Source organism: Bos javanicus, chromosome 10, assembly GCF_032452875.1.
Source record: "Bos javanicus breed banteng chromosome 10, ARS-OSU_banteng_1.0, whole genome shotgun sequence".
Lineage (NCBI taxonomy): Eukaryota > Metazoa > Chordata > Mammalia > Artiodactyla > Bovidae > Bos > Bos javanicus.
The window spans coordinates 101,812,950-101,838,731 of NC_083877.1; the positions used below are offsets into that span (position 1 = coordinate 101,812,950).

A 25,782-nucleotide genomic window follows, 5' to 3' on the forward strand; every position below is an offset into this window, starting at 1 on the left:
GTTACCCATATGCAACCGTGTTCTTGTCCAATCAGTACTTTGTGGATAAATGAATGAACTTAGATGCCTGCTAATTGCTAAGGGAAAGAGAAGCTTCATGCTTCAGGCCAACCTAGGGCCATTTATAGCCAGCCCAAGAATTAGAAACATCTCTCTTTAAACCACTGTAGTTATTTTTCCCACCAGGTATCCCCTTCAGAAAGTATTCTTCTTGTTTATGCAAAGAAAGAGTCACTATCCTGATGGAGTCACCATATCAAAACAGGGACTAAAGGAATCAGGGAAAGAAAAATGTAAAAACATATTCTACTCACCATTGATTCACTAATCAGCAGTAACAACAGGGCTTCTTCAGTATTTTCTTGAGGACAAAAAATGCTGTATAAAGAAAATTCACTTTGATATATGGCAATTTCAAAGTAACACAAAATATATGACTAAGAGCAGGACTGAATGCTAACAGCTTCTAGATTTTTATATAGTATAGAACCCAAGCAAAATGCTGGATGATGGACACTTGAATTAATTTGTTTACTTCTATGGAATTTATACATTTTAACTATGCATTTAAATAGCAGGTAGCAGAGTAAAGCTGTAGAAACCAAGTTAAAAGCTCAAGTAACATTTGTGACTATTATAGAGGCAGAAATTTTGATAAGTACAAACTGACATTGTCTCAATAACACAGACTTTCTCCTAAACCCATTATGAGTTATAAACTGCAGACATTTCACTACCCGGTACTCTTCTTATATCTTACTTGCTAGCTGGCATATTGTATATTGTCATTTCGATGAAATAGGAGATTGGAAGCAATTTTAGAGTTTGGATAATTCCTAGGACACTGTAAGAGTTTCGTGAGCTAAGTGAGCTATCTTACAGAAACACACATGCTGTATTTTGGGGTAACACACAAGAACTGTCTTATTGATCAATTTTGTGGAATCTGGCTAGACTCAACATCTTGGATTCAAAGGAAAGGCTTTTAGGCTCATTATTGCTCAGGATTATAGAACAATAAAAGCCAAACATAACTCTGATCTCCATTCTCTATATCATTTTTTTTTTCTGGTTTGAGCATTTTAAAAGACTTCCTGCAATTTTCTCCATTCTAAAGCTCTAGAATCCTTGAGTAGAACTGTGAGTTGCATCACAAGTTGGGCCAAACTCAAGTCTTTTTTGTGGAACGCTAGAAGAGTGCAGGAAGAACGAACTTGGTTAAGGACTTCCCCCGGTCAGTGGTTAAGACTCCACGCTCCTAATGCAGGGGCACAGGTTCAGTCCCTGGCTGGGGAACTAAGATCCTGCATGCCGTACAGTGGGGCCGAAAACAAGAAGTTAACTTGGTTAAAAACAAACAAACAAACGCCTGGATGTTTTGGAGATGACTAAATAAAGACTAAATTTACACCTTCCCTGGTGTACTATTACATTTAACTTAAGAGAAGGGATGAGGCCCCATGCCACCCCCAAATGGTCAAAAAGTGTTTTCCAAATGATTCTAAATACTTGTTCTTTTTAAGTGCCGGCAATTTTTGTACTGTGTCAAAAGACCATGAGGAGTAAGAAAAGTACAGTGGCTGAGACTTTACAACTCGGACATCCTGGACGTAAGGAGACCACCTGTGGGACGGTTCCTATTGCTCTTTCAGGACTAAGATTTAAAAAAAGCGCCTGTGAGCTTCAGGGCAGCAAGGGAGAAACAGACAGAGAACAGAGCTATGGACATGGGAAGAGGGAGTAACGTGGAAATGTACAGGCCCGTGTGTGAAACAGATAGAATGGGAACCTGCTGTACGATTCCGGGAGCTCAGGCTGCAGGCTGGGGCGGGAGGAGACGGGAGGGGGTCCGGGAGGGAGGGGACATGGGTGTGCCTGTGGCTGATTCTTGTTGAGGTCTGACAGAACACCACAGAATTCTGTAAAGCAATTATCCTCCAATTAAAAAATTTTTTTAAAGTGGGGAGGGGGGCGCCTGTGAGCAAGGAGCGAGATTCTAGAATCTGCAGTGACCTCATTTAAGAGGTAGCTTTAGGTGCCTTGGGTTTTTACAAGAGAGAACTCTTCTTTCCCCTTAAATTCAGAAATAGAGCCTACAGGCTTTGAATTCAGAATGCTCATGTGAGTGAGTGTGTGTGTGTATGTGTGTCCATCCTGCCATCAGTTCCTGACATTCTGGTTCATGTTCACATGCAACTGGGGCCTCACAAAAAAAGCAGTAACATTAAGCTTTTTTTTTTTTTTTTGCTCCATAGCTAGCCAGCTCTGCATTGTCCAGACTAACTGAAAAGAGAGAGAGCCCATGCTAATTGTGACTTAACACCAGCAAACTGCGTCCAAAATAATCCCCAGATTCCATCTGCACCGTCTAGGCTGCTTGTATGTGAGGTTGTGTTATTTTAACCAGAGCTGCTAACAAGTAGCACATTAACCGATTCTAATTCTACTTCCTCTACCCTTCCTCTATCCTCTACACTTTTCAAGGCAGGCAAGATGGGTCCGCAGGGGCGCTGCAAAGCTCTGAGGACCTGCAGGAAGAAGCAGGGACCAGAGGAAGGGAAAGGACAGTTTTGAGACACACCTGAAAAACTGCAGACTGTAGTTTACCCCCCGCCACTTACGAATTCTCTAGACCTACTTCTGGCCGTTCTTTCCCTCTTCCCTGCGGAGCTCAGGGTGGACGGTGAAGACTGCTGGGCTCTCCTCTTGTGACGTTGTCCCCTTAGGGCCCAAGAGTGTCAAGGGGAGGTCCTGGGCCCCCAGGCCTCAGGCTGTGGAGCTGGGAAACTGGAGCCTTAGATCTGGAGGAAGGTGATGGAAGAGCTGGCCATTTATCCCTTTGGTTCTGACATGAAGTAGTTATCAGGATCTTTCAATGTCCCTCATTGTTAGCCTTCAGACAGCATCCTCATCCTTACCAAAAACCTCTGCATTGGTTGCCAGGAGGTTCGGACCTGTATTTGGGCGCCAGGATAATTACTTTCCCCTCTGAGGCCTACAGAGGGGCTTAGCATGGCGTGTGGCACTCCTAGGGTTCGAAAAATCGTTATCCGCTTCCTGGCACAAAATCGGCGCTTCTAGCCTCCTCTTCACTTTGTGATAACTGTCTAATCTAATGTGCATTTCTCTGTCTAAGCCACCTCAAGTGCTTCTTATGAGGAGGAATACAATGGAAGAAAGAAAAAGAAACAAAAGGTGTCCATGTTAGGAAGAAGTAAAACTGTATTTGCGGACGACATGATCTTGTATATAGAAAATCCCAAGGGATCTAAAAAACTATTAGAACTAATAAAGCAGTTCAGCAAGACTTCAGCACACACGTTCAATACAGACAATCGATTGTATTTCTATATAGTTGCAACAAACAACCCCCAAATAAAAGTAATAGTAACAATTCCATTTATGATAGTATTGAAAAGAATACCACACACACCAAAACACCCTTAGATAAGTTTACAAAAGAAGTGCAAACGTTATACCTTAAAAACTTCAAATTGTTGTCAAAAAAATTAAAGGAAAATAAATGGAAAGACATTTCATGGTCATGAAGACTTAATATTGCTAGGATGGTGCGCACGTGTGCTAAGTCACTTCAGTCGTGCCCGACTCTTTGTGACCCGCATGGACTGTAGCCTGCCAGGCTCTTCTATCCAGGGACTCTCCAGGCAAGAGTACTGGAGTGGGTTGCCATGCCCTCTTCCGGGGGATCTTCCCAACCCCGGAATCGAACCCATGTCTCTTAAGTCTCCTGTATTGGCAGGCGGGTTCTTTACCACTAGCACGACCTGGGAAGCCCTGCTAAGATGGCAACGCTCCTCAAATTAATCTACAAATTACACTCATCTCCTATCATGATCCTAGTTGCTCTTTTTTGTAGAAATAGACCAAATGATCCCAAAATTCATGTGAAAATATAAGGGTTTCGGGGGAAGGCAGGCTAAGGGGTGCTAGGTTTATTTGGGGGTAATAAAATATTCTAAATTTGACCACAGTGATGAGCAATGTGACTATATTAAAAGCTATATTAAAGCGCATTGTACACTTTAAATGAGTGAATTGTATAGTATGTGAATTAGATCTCAACAAAACATTAATAAAAATGACTGTGTCTATTTGTGTGAAGTGAAATTTGTGTCTCAATAACCATTCATGGCATGGGAATCTTCCCATTAACTAATAACTACATTTAACTTGATCTATGTTTTGCCTCCATAACTCTTGTACAGATGGGGAAGCTGATGTATGCCAAAGACTGAGTGGTTCCGGAAAGAAGGGAGACACGGCCAGCACTCTGAGCTTTGCTTCCTTCAAGAGGTGAGGGCACACTGGAGTAGCACCCAGACAGACACAGAGCTTCATCCACATGTCAAACTTGACTGCAGGAGGAAGCAAGAGCTGGAGTCTTCAAAATACTGGCACTTATGAAGCATCCAAAGCAGAGGAAAATCTAGGGTCTATTTTTAAGGTTTAAAAACATTACCTAAAAAAGAACCTCAGTCCTGATGCTAAATAGCTCATAATAAGGGGTCAGCATTTTAAAAGTGAGAGTTTGAGAACTGCTAGAACAGATGTTCTATGAATCCAGATAAGGGGTAAGGAATGCAGGAAAAAGTTAAGAAAATGCTCACTAGTCTGAATCCATACAAGAAATGCAAACTGAACAAGATGATGAGAGAGAGAAAGACCAGGGTCAGTTTAAGAAGACCGAGAGGCAGTGGCCATTGGCCACAGGACTGGAAAAGGTCAGTTTTCATTCCAATCCCAAAGAAAGGCAATGCTTTCTTTGAAGAATGCTCAAACTACCGCAGAATTGCACTCATCTCACACACTAGCAAAGTAATGCTAAAAATTCTCCAAGCCAGGCTTCAATAATACGTGAACCATGAACTTCCAGATGTTCAAGCTGGTTTTAGAAAAGGCAGAGGAACCAGAGATCAAATTGCCAACATCCATTGGACCATCAAAAAAGCAAGAGAGTTCCAGAAAAACATCTATTTCTGCTTTATTGACTACGCCAAAGCCTTTGACTGTGTGGATCACAATAAACTGTGGAAAATTCTGAAAGAGATGGGAATACCAGACCACCTGACATGCCTCCTGAGAAATCTGTGTGCAGGTCAGGAAGCAACAGTTAGAACTGGACATGGAACAACAGACTGGCTCCAAATAGGAAAAGAAGTACGTCAAGGCTGTATATTGTCACCCTGATTATTTAACATATATGCAGAGTACCTCATGAGAAACGCTGGGCTGGAAGAAGCACAAGCTGGAATCAAGATTTCCGGGAGAAATATCAATCACCTCAGATATGCAGATGACACCACTCTTATGGCAGAAAGCAAGGAAGAACTAAAGAACCTCTTGATGAAAGTGAAAGAGGAGAGTGAAAAAGTTGGCTTAAAACTCAACATTCAGAAAACGAAGATCATGGCATCCGGTCCCGTCACTTCATGGCAAATCGATGGGGAAAAGGTGGAAGCAGTGAGAGACTTTACTTTTTTGGGCTCCAAAATCCCTGCAGATGGTGACTGCAGCCATGAAATTAAAAGACGCTCCTTGGAAGGAAAGCTATGACAAACCTGCTGCTAAGTCGCTCAGTCGTGTCCGACTCTGTGCGACCCCACAGACGGCAGCCACCAGGCTCCCCCATCCCTGGGGCTCTCCAGGCAAGAGCACTGGAGTGGGTTGCCATTTCCTTCTCCAACCATGAAAATGAAAAGTCAAAGTGAAGTCGCTCAGTCGTATCCGACTCTTAGCAACCCCATGGACTGCAGCCTACCAGGCTCCTCAGTCCATGGGATTTTCCGGGCAAGAGTACTGGAGTGGGGTGCCATTGCCTTCTCCAATGACAAACCTAGAGAGCATGTTAAAAAGCAGAGACATTACTTTGCCAACAAAGGTCCATCTAGTCAAGGCTATGGTTTTTCCAGTGGTCATGTATGGATGTGAGAGGTGGACTAGGAAGAAAGCTGAGCGCCAAAGAATTGATGCTTTTGAACTGTGCTGTTGGAGAAGTCTTGAGAGTCCCTTGGACTGCAAGGAGATCCAACCAGTCCATCCTTAAAGGAAATCAGTCCTGGTGTTCATTGGAAGGACTGATGTTGAAGCTGAAGCTCCAATACTTTGGCCACCTGATGCGAAGCACTGACTCACTTGAAAAGACTTTGATGCTGGGAAAGATTGAAGGCAGGAGAAGGGGACGACAGAGGATGAGATGGCTGGATGGCATCACTGACTCAATGGACATGGGTTTGAGTGAACTCTGGGAGTTGGTGATGGACAGGGAGGCCTGGTGTGCTGCAGTCCATGGGGTCGCAGAGTCGGACACGACTGAGCGACTGAACTGACTGACCAACTGAGAGGCAGTTACCCTGAGAAGTGCTGCCCCCGAAGCTGCAGAGCGGTGCTCAGAAGCCTCACCGCGATAGCCCTCCAGTCCCCAAGTCGGTCAGCGCTCCCCGGGGCCTCAGCAGCAGCAGCCTGAGGGCTTTCCGCCATTTTCCCACCACACAGTGACTAAAGGAGGTGTCCTTAGTTATTCACACATGTTCCTCTTTCCCTCACTGCGAGGTTGTGAAAAGCCACCAGCCTCGGTCTTGTGGGAACAAAGACGGGAAGGAAGGCTCCGAAGGGAGGAGTCGGGAATGAGCCACGCCGGGTCCTGTCTTCCTGCCGCCTCGGGGCCTCTCTCTGTCTCCCGCCTACTCCTTCCCGAGGGGGAAAGCCCAGAGGGAGCTGGCGTGGACCCTTACGCCACCATCCTCGGAGGTGATCCAGCCCAACTTCAAAACCGAAAACAATGAACGTACTCGACAGAGACGTCACCTTTCAGTCACTTGTAAATTATGAATCATTTGTTAATTACTTAATTCTCCTTCTTCTTACAGCTAATTCGGTGTAAAACAAATTTTTAAACAAAGGATCAAGGAATTGCTGAGGAAAAGAAAAAAAGTGAGCTCTGGCTTACTAATAACTTTGTATGATGCTGAAGTTCTTGTAATAATCTGAATGAAAATCCCAAAACCAACAGTGAAGACTGAGAATAGCAACCAAGCTATTTTAGATACGAATGAGAGCATTTTCTTACTTAAAAGGTCCCCACTAGTGCATGGATTTTGCTGAAGTTATGAAAAATAAAGAGGTATCTTTATTAAACTGGTAAATTAGACTTGCTCGTCTGGTTCTCTTTCAGGAAAGAAAAAATCTACCCTTGAACTTCTATACACTCGTGTGTGTGTGTGTGTGTGTGTGTGTAAGTCGCTTCAGGCGTGTCCGACGCTTTGTGACCCCATGGACTGTAGCCAGTCAGGCTCCTCTGCCCGTGGGATTCTCCAGGCAAGAACACTGGAGTGGGTTGCCACGCCCTGCTCCAGGGGACCTTCCTGACCCAGGGACTGAATCCTGGTCTCCTGTCTCCTGCCTGGGCGGGCGGGTTCTTAACCGTTAGTGCCGCCTGGGGGCCCAAAGTCTCCCTCCCGTCCCCCGACCCACAAATGAGGCAGCAGTCCCCGTACTTCTCTCCTGAGTAGACGCGCGCTTTCCGGGTGAGCGTGTAGGTTTTCGTGTTTGCTCCTTTCCGGAGAGGATCGTCCAGGGGTGACTGGCATGGCGGATCCTCCAGAGGGTTCCAGTAGCTCTGCTCACACATACCCCGCAACAGGATCTCCGCCAGCTGCCTGGCTATTGTCTGGGGACAGAAAGGAGCAAAGGGACAGCCGTCAATCTATTTTGTGTCATTCACTCATTCATTTGCTCATTTAGTGAATATTTTTCAGCCACCACTTGGTCATCACTATTCCAAGACTCATTAAACATTTTTACTTTGATGAAAATTCTCCTGTTGATGACAATAAAAATAACATTTAAAAAACAGATAACCTCATGCCCTTCAAATGCTGCCCTGCTTCTGTTATATTCTGGAACACTAAACATGTTTTGGACCTGAAATTTTTAGTTAAGCTCTTTTCCAAAAGCTCTTATATTAACTAAATAATAGGTGAACTGCAAATATTTTCATCACTCTCCAACCGATGCCTGCTAAAGCCTGAAGGTGGCAGAAAGCCAGAACTCAACCTAGATGATGTAATCCCTGAAAAAAGTCTCTTTGTTGATGAAAAGAGGATGTCCGGTGCAGATTTTTAGAACGTCTTCCTTCTTAGGCGTGCCAAGGACAAGTCCTACGTGTCCCTGCCCTGGCCCTCAGCACCTGAGACCCTGACCTCCTGGGTCTTCTGGCCCAAGGCTCCCACTGGCCTTGTGCAAAGTGCAGAGAGGGCAAAGTGGGAACTACGGATACTGATCAAGAAATACATTTTTTCAAAGCCGGGTAGTTATCTCTTTTCTCACTGTGAAAACTCAGAAATGTCTGAGTCTTGTCCTCCTAGACTGGATGCAGATTACTGTGTTTTCCTAACTCTGTAGCTCTGCTGCCTGGGACAGCACCATGGGTGCTCACGTGCTATGTCACCCAGTCCTGTCCGGCTCCTTGCGACCCCCTGGACTGTGGCCTGCCAGGCTCCTCTGTCCATGGGATTCTCCAGGCAAGAGTGCTGGAGTGGGTTGCCACGCCCTCCTCCAGGGGATCCTCCCGACCCAGGGATGGAACTCGCGTCTCTTACGTCTTCTGCAGCGGCGGGTTCTTCACCGCCAGCGCCACCTGGGAAGCCCCAATAGCGCCACGGACGACGTACTGGGGGCGGGAGAGAAGGCAGGTACTAAGAACTGTGCTAACGGATGTCCTCATCATCTCCCAGTGACCAAGAAGAGAAATTTTTAAAAATCCCTCTGAAAATATGACTGCATTGCAGGGTGATCCAGGCGACCTCACGCTCAGCCAGAGGCAGGGAAAGAGAGCTCCACCCAGCAGGTTTCCCGCGTGGTTTTAGCGTTCTCTGGAAGAGGCAGGCAAAGGATACTGATCTTCTGAGAACAAGACTTTTTAAACCAATATGTTCCAGAAGAGAACTTTGCTAGGCTTTCATCTATGGGAAATCTCTAAAAACACCACAAGGAAACCTAAATGCAAACCAATCACTAGCTTAGTGGTTCCTGATAACCACTGGGTAAAGGCAAATTTTCTTCATTATTCCCAAGTAAGACCCACTGGCTTTAAATGTCTATAAAAATGTGAAATTAGATGCACTCCGATCATCCCCAACTGAGCCATCTGTAAAGATCTCATAAGAACACGATTTTCAGGACCTAAACACTTCCTGGACCATTTTCTTAAACCTCCCGTTACGGCCTCATTTTGATCTCACTGCAGTCATATAAACTAATGACTTCTGCTGGAAGCATCAGCTGGCAAGAATAACCTCCACTGGCTCTAGCTGAGGGAAAAAAAATGTTAAAGGAGAAAAATGAACAGGAACTTCACATTGTGGATGTATCTGCCACAGAGGGATTCTAAGGTAAAAGTCTCTGTCCTCAAGAAAGTCTGCTTGTCCGCTGCTGGACAGCTCACGTCAGACCTCATTTTCCCTCAAGGTATTAACCTTACCGAGAGAGCTTTTCAATGATTGCATATATTAAAGGCATTAGCTCATCATGTACCTCCGATTAGGAAGGATGTTGGTTATATTCACTGAAAGCACAAATGAAGTTCAGAGGAGACTGAATAGGAGAAATTATCAGCAAGATCACCAACGTCTATGACACTTTTATGTTTTATACTCAGGGCATATATAGCTTGTAGTTTAAATGCCTAACAATTGTTGATAACTACCAAATATATTTCAAATGAAAGGAAAGAAAGGAAGAAAGCTGGTCTGGAAGAAGAACTTGAACTTCTTTGTACAAAGCTGGTCATTAAATGCACTTTTTTTTGCATGTGTTTTTAAACTGTGATAAACCTCACATAACATTCACCATTTTAAAGTGTGCAATCCAGTGGCATTTAGCACACTCACGGTGTTGTACAACCATGGTCACTATCTAGATCCAGAACACTCTTTACCCTAAAAGGAAACCCCATATCCTTTAAGAAGTCACTCTCCACTCTCCCTCCTCCCGCACCCTGGGAACAACGACTCTGCTTCCTGTGTCTGTAGGTTGCCTGGTTTACATTTCACATAAAAGGAGCCAAACAACATGTGGTCTTCCTGTGTCTGACTCCTGTCACTCAGCATAGTCTTTTCAAGGTTTGTCCACAGAGCAGCATGAACCAGCCCTTCACTCCTCTCTGCAGCTGAATGATATTCCATCGTATCCTGTTTATTCAGTCATCAGCGGTAGACACTTGAATTGTTTCCATCTTCTGGCTACCGTAAGGAGTGCTGCTGTGAACACTCATACATAAGTTTTGGTTTGAAAACCTGCTTTCAATTATTTGGAGTATTTATCTAGGAATGGGGTTGCTGGAAATGTACTTTTAAATCCTTCTCTGCTATAGTTTCACTCCAGAGTTTACAAAGCAACTTTTCCATCTCCTAGTGTTAGTCGCTCAGTCGTGCCCGGCTCTTTGTGACCCCATGGACTGCAGTTCACCAGGCTCCTCTGCCCATGAGATTTTCCAGGCAAGGATACTGGAGTGGGTTGTCATTTCCGTCTCATAAGGATATTATAAATTTGCAATTATCAGCTAATCGAAAAGGAATCAGACAGCAATTAAGAAACACTGTCTTAGAGAAGGAGAAAAATCGTATGACATCCTTTATGTGCAGAATCTAAAAAGAAATTATACAAATGAACTTTTTTATAAGACAGAAACCAACTTGCAAACTTAAAGAAGGAATGTAAGATTGCCAGTGGGTAACAACGGGGGGAGCGACAGTTAGGGAGCTTGGGATGGACATTTACACACCGCTATGTCTAAATGGATGACCAGCAAGGACCTGCTGTAGAGCACAGGGAACTCTGCTCAATGTCATGTGGCAGCCTGGATGGGAGGCGAGTTTGGGGAAGAATGGATATATGTCTATGGAAGGCTGAGTCCCTTCACTGTCCATCTGCAACTATCACAACATTGTTAATTGGCTATACTCCAATATAAAATAAAAAGTTAAAAAAAAAACCAAAGTCTCTCTCACACACACACACACGAGAAACCCTGTCTCACGAGTGGCAATAGCTAGAGAAGCTTCCTCACATCCGGTGGAAACCAGAGGACGCCAGTGAAGATGTCCGAGAAGTGTTTCTCAGCTGGGCTGGGCAAAGAATCACTTGTGGAAAGTAGAAAATACAGGTTCTTGAGTCCGGCCACAGGCTGGCATTCCCGAGGTCAGGCACAGGGATGCGTGTTTGCTCAAAGGCCTCAGATGTATCGGATGCACACTGCTGGCTGAGCACTCAAGGAATTAGAAACAGTTTAATTTAGATCACTCGTGGACCATCAACCAAGACCAAAGGTGTGCCTGCAACTCAAATGTGACACTGAGTGTGAAGTGACTCCCCTCGTGTTGACCGTGAACATGTCAATCACTCAGCTGTGTCCAACTCTTTGCAACCCCATGAACTGTAGCCCGCCAGGCTCCTCTGTTCATGGGGTTTCCCAAGCAAGGATACTGGAGTGGGTTGCCATTCCTTCTCCAGGAACTCTTTCCAATTTAGTGATCAAACTCAGGTCTCCCGCATTGTAGATGGATCACTTTACCCCGTGAGCTACCAGGGAAGCCCATGTTAACAGTAACCAGTTAGTTAAGAGCTGGAAGTGTCCAGGGCCAGCTTTAGTCCTAACAGGCTTCCTTTAGAAGCCTCTTCACTGGGTTTGTCAGGAAAAAACAAAAACAAAAACACTCTTCGTTCCTAACTTATTTCTGGCCAGAATCCTACCTCACAGGATTTTTATAAGTTAAAACACATTGATTGAAAATCATAACCCTTACACAATCATAGAAAATATTCTCTAATTCTGGAAAATAATGTTGGCGTGAGCAACAGGCAGACTCCTGTGGTGCAGTCCGTGTACACGTGCCTTTTAATGAAGAAGAACCATTCATTTCCTTAATGAAATATATATTCTTTGAGAGTCTATATTTAAGAATTTGAAAGATTGGCTAAGTGAGCTTTTAAAACAGTTACAAGAACACTTGCCAGTACTCTCATTATGCTTTCAAATCTTTTAAGCTGTTCATGCTGACCAGTTGGGAAGTTTTATGGAATGGGGGGGAGGTCAATTTGAGAGAAAAGACATGTGGCAATAATTTTTATCCATATTTTTGCAGGGTTTTTTTTTCGCTTAAAGAACTGTGTTGATCAAAAAAACGTTTTCTTTGAACTTCTGAGGCACCCATGAATCATATCAACACATAAATAAATGTCAAAGACCGAGCGAGTTCTTGCTGGGGTGTGTGTGTGTGTGAAGTCATCCATCTTGTTACCTCCTATAATTCTGGGCCTGCCAGGTGGCGCTAGTGGTAAAGAACCCACTGCCAATGCAGGAGACTTAGGAGACACGGCTTCAGCCCCTGGGCTGGGAGGACCCCCTGGAGGAGGAGATGGCAACCCGCTCCAGTGTTTCTGCCTCGAGCATCCCATGGACAGAAGGGCCTGCCAGCCACGGGACGTGGGGTCACCGAGAGTCCGACATGACTGAGGGGGTTTGGCACTGTAATGCCAGGAGAGCCTGTGGCTGAGCCGCCTGGACCTGCGAGTCGTGCGTCCACATCCTAGTGTTCTGGAGACGCCAAAACGAAGATACAGCCTCATTTCCTGTGACGGGAGTGGCTGAGCCTCGCCCAACTGAACACTCGCAGCATTTAAAGGATTCCCGACGGACTTCCCTGGTGCTCCAGTGTGTTAAGACTTCATCCAGGCTTACACTACGGACGGCGTGGCTTCAGTTTCTGGTCAGGGAGTTTAAGATTCCACATGCCAGGTGGTGTGGACAAAAAAATAAAAAACCATGGTAACGGACGCATGATAACGGGCGGACGACAGCCCGGATGACAAAAGACAGAGCCCTTCGCGCAAATGCGGGGTGACTGCGGCTCTGAAGGGCACCCTGTGGAGGTGTGACTACGAGCCTCCCAGCAGGAGAGTGAAAGGTTTAAAAGGGAGGAGACAGAACTCAAGTCCACAGGCGACCCAAGCTGCTGACCAGCCAGTGTATTTAACTAGCTTTCCTATTTCTGGGTTTTATGGTCAGTATAGTTGAACAGCTAGGTACGCCTAGGATCTAACGTGCTTTGCCCCATTCAGGGTGCAGTATGACCCTTCAGCACACAAACCACCCTGGTGTCCAGAGGGCCCAGTGCTGGCTGCCGCACAGGGTGCACGCCTTTCGATTTAACAGCGTGACCGAGAGGCGACTGAGAAGATGTCCGTCATTCGCCATCAGGGAAATGTAAGTCAAAACCACCGTGAGCCAGCACGTCACACTCACTAGGAGGCTAGAACTGAAAAGAAACAATACACAAGTGCTGTCGAGTGCGTGGAAAAGCTGGAACGCCCGTCACTTCTGGTGAGAACCTAAAATGGTGCAATCGGTCTGGAAAAGTTTGGCAGTTCCTCCAGAGGTCAAATGTAGAGTCACCATGTGATCTAGCAACCCCAGTCCCAGGTATATACCCAAGAAAAACGAACACAAGTATGCACACAGGGTCGTGCACGAGGATGTTCACAGCAGCGGTATTCATGAGAGCCGACAAGCAGAAACAACCCAGTGTCCTAGGCACTGGTGGCTGAATAAAGACGGCTCTGTCCCACACTGGAACGTCAACCACGGGGGAGAGGAGTGAAGACACAGAGCACAGGGCGGGTGGGCCTCGAAAACGTGGGGCTAAGAAAAGCCAGTCACAGCAAGGCCACGTGCCGCACAAAGCCGCTTCTGTGACGTGTCCAGAACAGGCACATCCACAGAAATAGGAGGTGAGTTAGTGGCCACCCGCGGCTGCAGGAAGAGTAGAATGAGACTGACCAGTAACAGGCACGGAGGTTTTTGCGGGGTGATGAGAAAGTTCTGAATTGAAATATAAATGACGGCTGAACAATTTTGCGACTACTAAACTCCAACGACTTTAAACTGGTGAATGAATGATGTATAACAATATGCTTCACTGATAGAGTTTAAGATGTATAACGTCTGTATTACCTGATGTGTGATGATACGTCATATATAATTTATATACGAAAGCGAGAGAAGGTGCCCGCAGCGCCTTCGGGCCTGAACCAAGTCGGCAGTCACACTTACCATCCGCAGGTTTTGGGTTGTTCTGGTCTCAACTGCTCTGAGGAGCTCTCTGAATCTCCCGACTCCTCTTGTCAGGCTCCTGTGGGCACACAGAATTTGACAGGGCTCCCATCCGGCGCCTATTAATGTTAAATATTTTATACACACATTCCACTGCATTTTGTCTACATAAAAGCTGTCCGCGAGACGGTAAGCGAACCATCGCTCAGCACGTGTCTGTCCGTCTTTGCTCAAGTCTGAAAAATCTGACCTAAGATTGATGGGCTTTGGTGCTTCCACAGTCAGAGTTTCTCAAGCAAAGAAATGTTGGAAAGCCAGATCTGAGGCAAAAAAAAAAAAAAAAAAAGGCAAGATATCTTTCATGAGTCTATCTTCCACCCCCCAGTAGCTCAGCCTGCTCTGTTAAGTGGTGCTAAACTCTTTTCATCCCAGAATGGCTGGCACAAAGGTACAGGAATGTGTGCGATGTGGGAAAGGGTTTTGTGACCTGCCTCCTTTGTGGGCGAGACAAAGGGCAGAGGCATGAAAACCGAGGGGCTCCATCGGGCAAGCGCTCTCTGTCTTCGAGAACACACAGGACTGCCCAGTAAAGCCGCCCGCGCCCCCCCCAGCCTAACCCCAACCCCAGCAGGCAGGCAGAGGGTCACAGCCCCTCCCGAGTGGGCAGGTGCCCCTGGGCTGAGGTCAGCGCATCTCACACACGGCCACACACCTCACCGCGTGGGTTGCACGTTTTATGAAGAGGCAAATCACACCTGGCTTCACCCTGACCCACACGCCCAGACCCCACGTGTCTGTCCCCCCTTTCTGAGGCTGTGCCCGGCCCGGCTGGCTGGGATCACTTCCCTGCAGGTCGCTTTACACCGAGCACCGCCACCTCCTATGACATAACCCAGTGATATTTATAACCTGCTCATTAGAACACATCTCATCTTTCCAAAAAGCTGCCGAGCAGGTCAGCAGGTGCTGGCGCAGCAGAGGCCAGGTATCCGGCTCTCTCCTTGGATGACACTTTAAATTGCACAAAGGGATGAAAGCAAATGACACGTGGGCTCTGAGTGCTCTGAGCACTCACGGGGCTATTAACTCGTGTCTTATATCGACACGACATCCCAAGGCTCTCATTCACAAGAACACCCCCAGAACTTGAAGATAATGGTTTATTGGCGCCGGGACATAAACGCTCCCATAGTCCTCTCACCCACACATATCAGATGATATCGGATCAGAGGCTTTACGGCAGCATAAAAAGAGAAGCTTGTGCTCAGGACTCCAGTCAGCACTAACGGAAACATGAATAAAAATTAGGTAATAGGCCCTGGAACATGCAATCTCTGCTGCTTTCCCCTTCATTTGCTTTTATGGGATCTGTGTTCACAGGCAACAGAGTATATTCACTTTGGACTGAAGCTCCGTTCTCTTAAGTAACATGGCGGGGTGTGAGGGGAAGGAACAGCTACAGCTGAGAAAGGGATAGGCGGGACAGAGCAGTGTCATTTTAGTCCAGAACCCCAGAGTAAACTCTTAGTATGCACAAAAAGAGGCTTCCCCAGTGGCTCAGGAGTAAGGAGTCCGCCTGCTATGCAGGTGAGGCGGGTTCGATCCCTGGGTGGGGAAGATCCCCTGGAGAAGGAAGATCAACCCACTCCAGTATTCTCGCCTGGGAAATCCCAGGACAGAGGAGCCTGGCGCCTACGGTCCCCAGGGTCACCAGAGTCTGACATGACTGAGCGCACACAGCGCACACACATATGAACAAAGCATGGCGTTTTAAGCTGTGTGAGAAAAGGCGGCGCTGAGGCAACGCAGTCGGAGGCCCGGGTTTACACGGCTGTTTCGGCGGCGGGGACAGTAGGCAGCATTCAGTCCAAACGCCGTACCTCAGGGGCAAGCCGCCAGGTGGGAGCTGGCCCTTCAGCACGTCTCCCGGGCCCTCCTCGCTGAGGGAGATACCTGTCCAGTTACAGAAGCACAGAATGTTCTAGCTAGAAATGATCCCGACACGACCCAGTCCACCGTGACACAAAGGGAACGGCTCGCTCAGTCACAGCAGCGAGAGGGCCGGCTGCGAGCTTTCCGCCAAAGCTCTCACCTTCCCGACAGAGGAAACGCGCGCTCTCAGCCCAGGACGACGCTCGCAGGAGGAACGAAACAGCGGGGACACAAGAAAGGCCTGTTTCTTAGAGAACCGACTCCGGGGTGCCGGTGGGGCCGGGGGAGGGATGGGGCAGGGACGGCCGGGGCGCCTGCGAGGACGCGCGCACAGGCTGCGTGTAATCGGGTCCCCAAGGCCCGCGCGCCGGGCTCGCTCCGCGCTCCTCCGCAGCCTGCGTGCGCGGGCGCTGCTGGGGACGGTGCCGTGCGGCTGGGTCCCTCCGCGCCCGCCTGACACCATCACGACACTGTTAATCCAAAATAAAACGTTTAAAATAAAATACTGGGTGGGGGAAGGTCTGTTTTACACGATTAATATGCAAATTAATATGTACATAATATAAATCCAACGGTTCCAGTGATCCCAGCGAATGAGCTGCTCCGAGGAACTGGTTCAAAAACTGGAAAGAAAACCCGCTGTCGCGGGAGAAGCAGCCGGGTGTCCAGGGCGAGGCTCGCCGCGGGAGCTGAGGGCCGCGGGCGCAGAGCTGCCGTGCGGAGGCCGGACGGTCTTCCCGCGCAGGGCCGGCGCCCCCCGGCGGCCGCTGCAGGAAGTCCCCGTGACCGGGGACCACGGCCCCCGGGCCGGCCAGCCCCGCAGCCACGCCGGAGGGCGGCCGGAGCACTGCCCTGCCTCTGAGCAAATCCGCGCTCTTCTCAAACTGCTTCCAGTTTTTTTCTGGGAAGAGCTTCGGCTGCAGATTGTGCTCATCAACAGAGAGTCCGCAGTGACCGCAGCGCAGGGACGAGCGCAGGGCTGGCGGCCGCAGGAGGGGGCTGGAGGGGGCAGGTCGCACATCTAAACGTCAGAAAAGGAACAAAGTGTCCTAAATACAGAGACATCCAACCACCAGCAGCTCTTACACCATTCATATGCTTCTATAGTCACATAATTTTATTCAAGCAATCACTTCCACGGTTGCCATGACGGCAGAAAAAAAAATTTTTTTAAGATAATCATGATAGAAAGAAACAGAAAAAGATTAACTTGCAAAAATTACATTCTAGAGGCTATGAAATACCCCCAATTTGAGGGAAATAAAAACCACAGGGTTGCTTTCGTGTCTCTAAACTATTCGTTTTTTCTTAAGTGTTGACACGCGTGAAACAGCTCGAATGAACTGCTGCTTAGAAACTCCACTCCAAAACGAAGAGAGAGAGCCAAGGACTCTCCTGGGTTTGAGGGTTTCCACAGACCCTTGACATGAGGTCATTTATTCCGTTTCAACACCCCTGACTGAGAGAGTGCAATGATGTCAGAATTCATTATGGGAAACGAGTCTCTAAAAACGCTCTCGCCAGCATTCGAGCAGCGGGCACTGGCGAGCAGTCAGAACTCGGGGTTCACCTCCTGCACTTCGCTTCTTGAGCTGGGGGAGCTTGCCTCCGCGGGGGACAGTTCCCAGCACCTCAGCCCTCACCAAGGAGAAAGGGCCTGCGAGTCCCTGGAGCACCAGCTGGCTGACAGGAGGGCGAAACCCGCCCACGTCGCGGGGGGCCGCAGCCCTGCTTTGCCGCGGGCCCCAGCTGCAGGGAGCGCTCGGGTGCGTCCTCAGCCGAGCTGGGGCAAACCCAGACGGAGGAAGGCCCACCCGCGGTCCCGGGGCTGCGCTCCCCTCCAGCCCTGACCTGCTTCCATTTTCCTTCTCTGCTCCCACCTCTTCTACCGGCTCCACCCTCCCCTCCCCCCGCACCCCCAGCCCCTCCTCCTCCTCCCAGGTCTCAATGCCCTGAGGTCCAGGCAGGAGCACGACCCCCTGAGGACGCCAGGGGGGCACTGACTGGCCAGCACCGGTCCCTTCTTGACCTCCTGGGTCCTGAAATCAGCATTTCTGACGGCTGGTCTCTGAAATCTACATTCTCACGTACAAATTTACAGCAGCGTCTGTTCATGTCCTGTTCTGCTGTGACTCCGAACTGCACACTCAGCTCTTTAATAGTGTCACCTGTCTCTGAACTATCAAACCAAGGGGGAAACAAACAGGAAGGAAGCCAGAGCTGCAGAAGCAAACTCCAAACGGAAAACCAAGTCTCAGAGCAACTCAGAGACTAGAGAATCATTTCACCTGGTGATGGGCAGCGACTTCAACAGCAAGCTCAATCCATTATTTTACATTCATTTGCATTTTCACACACACTTCTTCGGAGCCAGGGGGAAAATACAATCCCTCCTCTTCCAGTTTGTCCTTCCAAATTATCTTCTAGCCTCAGAGTTTGGCCTAGGTCACCAGTGCACTTAAATTCAATATCAACCGTCATTGTCATGCAAACTCATAGTTCTGCTGTGAATAAAACACTTTTCATACGAGATGTCCAATTCCTAGGTCATAAAGGAAAGCTACTTGTTAGCGTAGGTTCAATATTTTTTATCCTTGTCTGTGGTTGAGAACTTTAAAGATCAATTTTAGAACAAGTCAACACAGTAGATCTCTTAAAGCTAAGAAATCGTTTGGCTTTTTCCACGTTCTTTCTTACCAACTGGTGTTCTGAACCTAAGTGTTATGTTATTTCATAATTACTCAACACCAAACTTGGGCAGGGCTTCCCCAGTGGCTCAGACGGTAAAGAATCCGCCTGCAATGCAGGAGACCTGGGTTTGACCCCTGGGTTAGGAAGATCCCCTGGAGGAGGGCATGGCAACCCACTCCAGTATTCTTGCCTGGAGAATCCCATGGACAGGGGAGCCTGGTGGGCTACAGTCCATGGGGTTGCATAGATGGACACGATTGAGCAACTAAGAACAGAACATACTTGGGCAAACTCTGGGAGACGGTGAGAGACAGGGAGGCCTGGTGCGCTGCAGCCCACAGGGTTGTGAAGAGCCAAACCTCATCACACCGTGGGTTCCAGGCTTGTCCCTGAGGACACATGGTGAACAAGGGAAGCACCAGGAACCACGCGTGTCCTCACATCCCCGACGAGACCGCAGGCCCCTTGAGGACCCAGGTCTCTGTCCCTCAAACAGAGCCAGCATGCAGAGAGTGCTCAGTAACTACGTACAGAATGAGTGAACTTCAGAACTGCCAGGAGCTGAGTGAACCAAGACCCCAAGGGCATGCGTTTTCTCCCTGTTTCTTGCCCCCTCCTTTCTCCCTGCACACAGATCACCAGGCAGCTCGGCAAGTGTTACTTTAAACAGAATCCGCCTCGTACCGGGTCTGCAGCATGATGTCGGAGGAGCAGTGACATGCAGGCAACGCGCCCAGCATGCCCTGCCTGGCAGCCTCGAGAGGGTTGTGTGCAGAACGAGGAGTTTGAGGTTTTAAAAAAAAAAAGGCTTTCAGAGAAACTGTGCTGCCCAGGCGCCTTTCTGCATGCCCCGCTCTCTGCCCGAAGAGTCCTAGGTCATCCTCCAAGACCCGCTCAGAGGCCTTTCCTGCACTCCCGGTGCTGTCTGCAGGGCGCACGTGTTTTGAGCACGGACAACATTCAACACGCGATTTTCACTTTTATCTGTGTCTGCGGCCACCATAAGGGGACAGGCCCACAGTGTACCCACCTCTCCTTGTCCCAGCGGCCTCACAGAGCTGACCAGGTACCCAGGGGCCCCTAGTAAGCTGTGCACTCCCCGGAGAAAGAAACAGACAACGGTGATTTCACAGTCGTGACTACACACTAGGAGATGCACCTCACCACGTCTGGACACTGTCATCACTTAGAACTCCAGAAACCAGAAACGCACCCGGGCTTCCCTGGAGGCTCAGATGGTAGAGTCTGCCTGCAACGCGGCAGACCTGGGTTTGATCCCTGGGTAGGAAAGATCCCCTGGAGGCGGGCATGGCAACCCACTCCAGTATTCTTGCCTGGAGAATCCCACGGACAGAGGAGCCTGGTGGGCTACAGTCCATGGGGTCGCAAAGAGTCAGACACGACTGACGGACTAACACAAAACTCAGTGCATCTCCAGGTCAATTTCTCTTTGTTCTCAGGTTTGGAAATGCTTCCCCTTCATTTATATGACATTAGTATCATCTACATGGGAAATGTCTGGAATCGAAACCAGGTCTCCCGATCTGGAAAGTGGGGGAAGAAAAAGACATCCTTCACACTCCAGGAGGCCGCGTCTGGCCGGCTGTCAGGGAGCTGTTTTTCCCAGAATGGATCCCAGCTTCTCCCTCTACACGCTCTTCGCCTCAGATCCAGTGACACACGTCCGTGAGGACAGATGGCTCGCTGCAGTCGGGGGACAGGGACCAAACCCACAACCTTGGCCTCGTTAGCAGAGGACTCTCTCTGATCCCGGGGTGAGCCGGCTGCCGCCTGGATACAGCGACGAAGGGCCTGAGAGCCGCGCGCCGGAGGGAGCCTCAGAAGTCTCTTTGCAAACCTAACGAGGGTTGTATGAGGCTTAGCAACGAGGGCTTCCTCGTGACAAACGCGGAGCCAACCAGGCGGCCCACTCAGCCGGCCAGGCGGCCACGCCTTGGGGAGCAGGTGCTGGTCCCGGCAGGACGGGCGCGCGAGTCCTGGGGGCCCTGCCGAGCCCGCCGCTCCAGCCCGCGGAGGGTGACAGCCAGACGCCCTGCCTGTGTGTGTGCCGTCCTCAAGTCGCCAGGCTTCTCTGACTCTGCGACCCCATGGACCTCGGCCCGCCAGGCCTCCCTGTCCATCACCAACTCCTGGAGCTTGCTCAAACCCATGTCCATTGAGTCGGTGATGCTACCCAACCATCTCATCCTCTGTCATCCCCTTCTCCTCCCGCCTTCAATCTTTCCCAGCATTAGCGTCTTTTCAAATGAGTCAGCTCTTTGCATCAGGGAGCCAAAGTATTGGAATTTCAGCTTCAAAATCAGTCCTTCCAATGAATATTAAGGATTGATCTTCTTTAGGATGGACTGGTTTGATCTCCTTGCAGTCCAAGGGACTCTCAAGAGTCTTCTCCAACACCACAGTTCAAAAGCATCAGTTCTTCAGCACTCAGCTTTCTTTATAGTCCAACTCTCATATCCATACATGACTACTGGAAAAACCATAGCTTTGACTAGACGAACCTTTGTCAGCAAAGTGATGTCTCTGCTTTCTAACACGCTGTCTAGACAGCCAGATAAACTGCCGCAGGGGCTTGGACGGAAGGACAACATGCCCCACTACTGGCTCTCCTCTCAACCCGACTCCCAGGCTCTGGGGAAACACGGGATATAGAAAGGCCTGCCCCCTCCCATCCTCCTTCCTTTTAACCTTTGGAAATGAGTCAAAGGATGTCCATCCTCATTCAGAAAACAACACCGAGCGTCCACTGGGCACGAGAAGAGGATGCAGGGATGTGGCGCTGGGCCAGCCAACGAGCATGTTTCCCCCTGAGCCCGGGCCGTTTTGCTTTTATTTGCTTATTTTGGGCTGCGCCGGGCTGCACTGCTGCTGCTCAGGCATCTCTAGCTGCTCGAGTGGCGGCTGCTCCCTAGTTGTGGTGTGCGGCCTTCTGATTGCAGTGGCGTCTCTTCCTGCAGAACATGGTCTCCAGAGCACAGGCTCAGTATTGTGGCTCACGGGCTTAGCTGCTCCACGGCGGGTGGGATCTTCTCAGACCAGGGATTGAACCCACGCCCGCTGCATTGGCGGGCAGATTCTTACCACTGGACCACAAGGGAAGTCCCTGAACCTGGAATTTAATGAGGCTCAGTTTGACCTCAGAGGCCTCTTGGAACCTAATGCAGAGCTGAGCTCAACCTCATGGCGCTTGTAACAAACAAGCCAACGCTCACCGAGCATATGAGGCTGGCTCTTCAAAGTGTTCACACTCTCAAACAGCACAGAATACATGATCTGGAGCCAGACCATCTGGGCTCAGACACAAGCTCGGCCACTTGACTAGTTATTGACTGCGGGCAAGTGCTGCGCCTTGGTCTCCTTGTCTGTAAAATGGGGAGAACAAATGCACTCACCTCATAGACTGGCTGTAGGAATTAAGCGAGTTAATTATGGAATACACAATACTGTGTCATTGCTCAAAACAGTTTTGGAATTCTGGAATCTACCTTCCAGTTGATATATAGACACACAAGTCTGTTTTACTTCCTTGAAGTCATTTAATACTGAAGAAGAAAAAAGATACTCCCAGTTTGATGGATTCATTCACTGTGCTATTTACTGAAAGCCTAAGAAAAGCTATGACCAACCTAGACAGCATATTAAAAAGCAGAGACATTATTTGCCAACAAAGGTCCATCTAGTCAAAGCTATGATTTTTCCAGTGGTCATGTATGAGTGTGAGAGTTGGACTGTAAAGAAAGTTGAGCACCAAAGAATTAATGCTTTTGAACTGTGGTGTTGGAGAAGATTCTTGAGAGTCCCTTGGACTGCAAGGAGATCCAACCAGTCCATCCTAAAGGAGATCAGTCCTGAATATTAGTTGGAAGGACTGATGCTGAAACTGAAACTCCATGCTTTGGCCACCTGATGCAAGGAACTGACCGTTGGAAAAGACCCTGATGCTGGGAAAAATTGGAGGGAGGAGAAGGGGACGACAGAAGATGAGATGGTTGGATGGCATCACTGACTCGATGGACATGAGTTTGAGTGAACTCTGGGAGTTGGGGATGGACAGGGAAGACTGGCGTGCTGCGATTCATGGGGTCGCAGAGAGTCAGACACGACTGAGCGACTGAACTGAACTGAACTGAACTGAACCATGCTCACAATGATGAGACAACAACTGATGTCGGGTGGGGAAAAGCTCTCTCCTGGGCCTTGTGGCCCCTCTAGCAGCAAAGAATGGTGACTGGGGGTGCTGGTGTCCATGGGGAGCAGCAGAGTCTCCACCAAAGGCCACAGGGCCCAAGATCCACACAACACAGAGGATGCAAAGGAACCGAGGTAGCTGGGTCCTTCTTGTTCTAGCTCAGTTAATACAGCTAACATTTACAGGCTGCTCTGAATCAATCAGGGCCTCCCGGATTGTCAAATGGTAAAGAATTTGCCTGCCAGTGTAGGAGAGGCAAATTCAATCCCTGGGTGGTGAAGAGTTCCTGGAGAAGGAAACAGCGACCCACTCCAGTATTCTTGCCTGGGAAATCCCATGATAGAGGAACCTGCCAGGCTACAGTCCATGGGGTTGCAAAGGAGTTGGATACGACTCAGAAACTACAAGAACAGGAACAACAACTGAGTCAGTCAACAGGGGCCAGCTGAAACTGGAGGCTGTGGGCCTGGGTGGCTGAGCCGCTGGAGGCAGTTCATTGGGAGACTCGAGGTGCAGGCATCGAGCCACTAATGTGCTAGCAGAAGCTGATACCAAGCTGACAAGAGGACAGTTCGGCACTGACGCCACTCGCTTCCGTGGAGGGCCGTGTCCGCTCCAGACCAGCCCAGGCGGGAAGACACGCGCACGGAGCCCAAGAGGAGGAGAGACAGAGGCCAGGCTCCAAGAAGGGACGCGTTTCACTACAAAACCCCGAGACGCACCCAGGTAATCTGATAATAAAGTAGACGGAAGACTGTTTAGGGGGTAGTGCTGGTGTGCTAGCAGTGACTTCAAACATTCGTGGATTCCAAGCCACAGTCACGCAGTTGGACCAGCCTGCGGGAGACCTGGGTCTGATCCCTGGGTTGGGAAGATCCCCTGGAGAAGGGAAAGGCTACCCCCTCCAGTATTCTGGCCTGGAGAATTCCATAGACTGTGTGGTTCATGGGGTCGCAAAGAGCTGGGCACGACTGACGACTTTCACTTTCCATCCAAAGTAAATGTGCCCTTGACTTCCACACTCTTTGCTTCACTCCATTTCCTTACAGCTTAATCACTCAAGCGTATATCCTTGCACTACTTCTTTTTTCTTGATGAGTCTTTAAAATCTCTCTTAATATACAGGTTCCCCTTCTATCTCTTTCTTTCCGTTACAGTTTGCCAGTTAAGGACTCTGAGCTGTTTGGCGCGTGGAGTTTCCCATTGGCTGGAAAACCACACGGTCGTGCAGGTCACCCCAGTGCTCCTTTCCCTGTGTTTCTCGCATCTCGGAGTTGGATTTCAAGCCTTAACCCGCTCAGGTGTCATCCCTTTGCAAGACTTTGCTGGTGGCGTGTTCTTCCATAAGGAGGCACGTCGGGTCTGGCTGTGGCTCTTTGTTTGATGTTAGCAGCCCTTGACACTTGATGGTCAGATACGTTAATTCACTGGAGTTACAAAATAGTGACATTCTAATTCTCTCACTACATTTTCATTTACTAGCTGGAGTAATTTTATAGGGAGGTATTTCCTTTCATCTAATATTTGGTTTTCCATTTCACATAGTAAATGTAGGAAAAATGTCTGATTCTTTCTTTGTGTCTCCTTTTTGGATACTGAATTAGAACTCATGAATTTAAACACATCTGATGAGACTGCTACAATTCTTATCCTTCCTGAAATTCAAATTGCCCCATATACAGCCAGAACCCCATGTTAGAAAACATGGCCCGAGAAATCTTTCATAGTTCTCTTGCTGACTGATATGCAGAGATTTTACAAGCTTGTCTTATTTATTTCCTACCCCAGAAATGAATGAGGTTTCTTTTATTGGAAAATGACACTTCAAGATCACACTCTAGGTGCCAGAGATGGTCACTGCTACTGGGTCAGGCACTGAGTCAGACCTCCTCCCCTCTGCTTGTCCCTCTGAAGGACTTACTTCAAGGACTGTCTCTCTTTCTCTCAGCCTCTCTCGCTCACTCTCTCACACACAAACATGTGTGTGTATTTACACATATGCACACACAGACACCTAATGATTTCATACTGATATTTCCAATTCAGTCATTCAAAATTAGGATTATACTTTATATATTATATATACTTTATATATATTATTATATATATACTTCACATATATTAATATACTTTATGTATATTATACAGATTCTTTACCAGCTGAGCCACCAGGGAAGCCCAAGATTATACTACAAATAACCCATGCTGGAGAGGGTGTGGAGAGAAGCGAGCCCTCCCACACTGTTGGTGGGAACGTAAGGTGGTGCGGCCACTGTGGAGACCAGTGTGGAGGTTCCTCAGAAAACTAAAACTAGAATTATCATATGATCCAGCAGTCATGTTCCTGGTCGTATACCTGGACAAGACAGTTATTCAAACTGATACGTGTATCCCAGTGTTCACTGCCGCACCATTCACAACAGCCAGGACATGGAAGCAGCCTGGATGTCCATCAGCAGACGAATGGATACAGAAGATGTGGTACCCACTGGGCATACACCCTGAGAAAACGATAACTGAAAGACACATGTACCCCAGTGTTCACTGCAGCGCTGTTTACAACAGCCAGGACATGGAAGCAACCTGGATGTCTGTCAGCAGATGAATGGATACAGAAATCGTGGTACATATATACAATGGAATATTACTCAGCTATCAAAAAGAATGCATTTAAGCCAAGTCAGTCCTAATGAGGTGGATGAAGCTAGAGCCTATTAGACATGAATGAAGAGTGAAGTGTTAGAATGAAGAAGGTTTCCCTGGTGGCCCAGAGGTTAAAGCGTCTGCCTGCAATGCAGGAGACCTGGGTTCAATCCCTGGG

At 48.4% G+C, this 25,782-nt stretch overlaps 1 protein-coding gene across 7 annotated transcripts in view; it reads right to left on the reverse strand.

The window, feature by feature from the left end:
* TTC7B (tetratricopeptide repeat domain 7B) overlaps nt 1-25,782 on the reverse strand; it is a 277,951-nt gene that overhangs the window by 122,436 nt on the left and 129,733 nt on the right. For all 7 annotated transcript variants that reach the window (XM_061429699.1, XM_061429701.1, XM_061429698.1 and 4 more), the window contains 3 exons: nt 14,129-14,207; nt 7,515-7,687; nt 315-378 (listed from right to left, as the gene is read on the reverse strand). In XM_061429699.1, the coding sequence (XP_061285683.1) occupies nt 315-378; nt 7,515-7,687; nt 14,129-14,207 (316 nt within the window). The remainder of the gene's footprint in view (nt 1-314; nt 379-7,514; nt 7,688-14,128; nt 14,208-25,782) is intronic.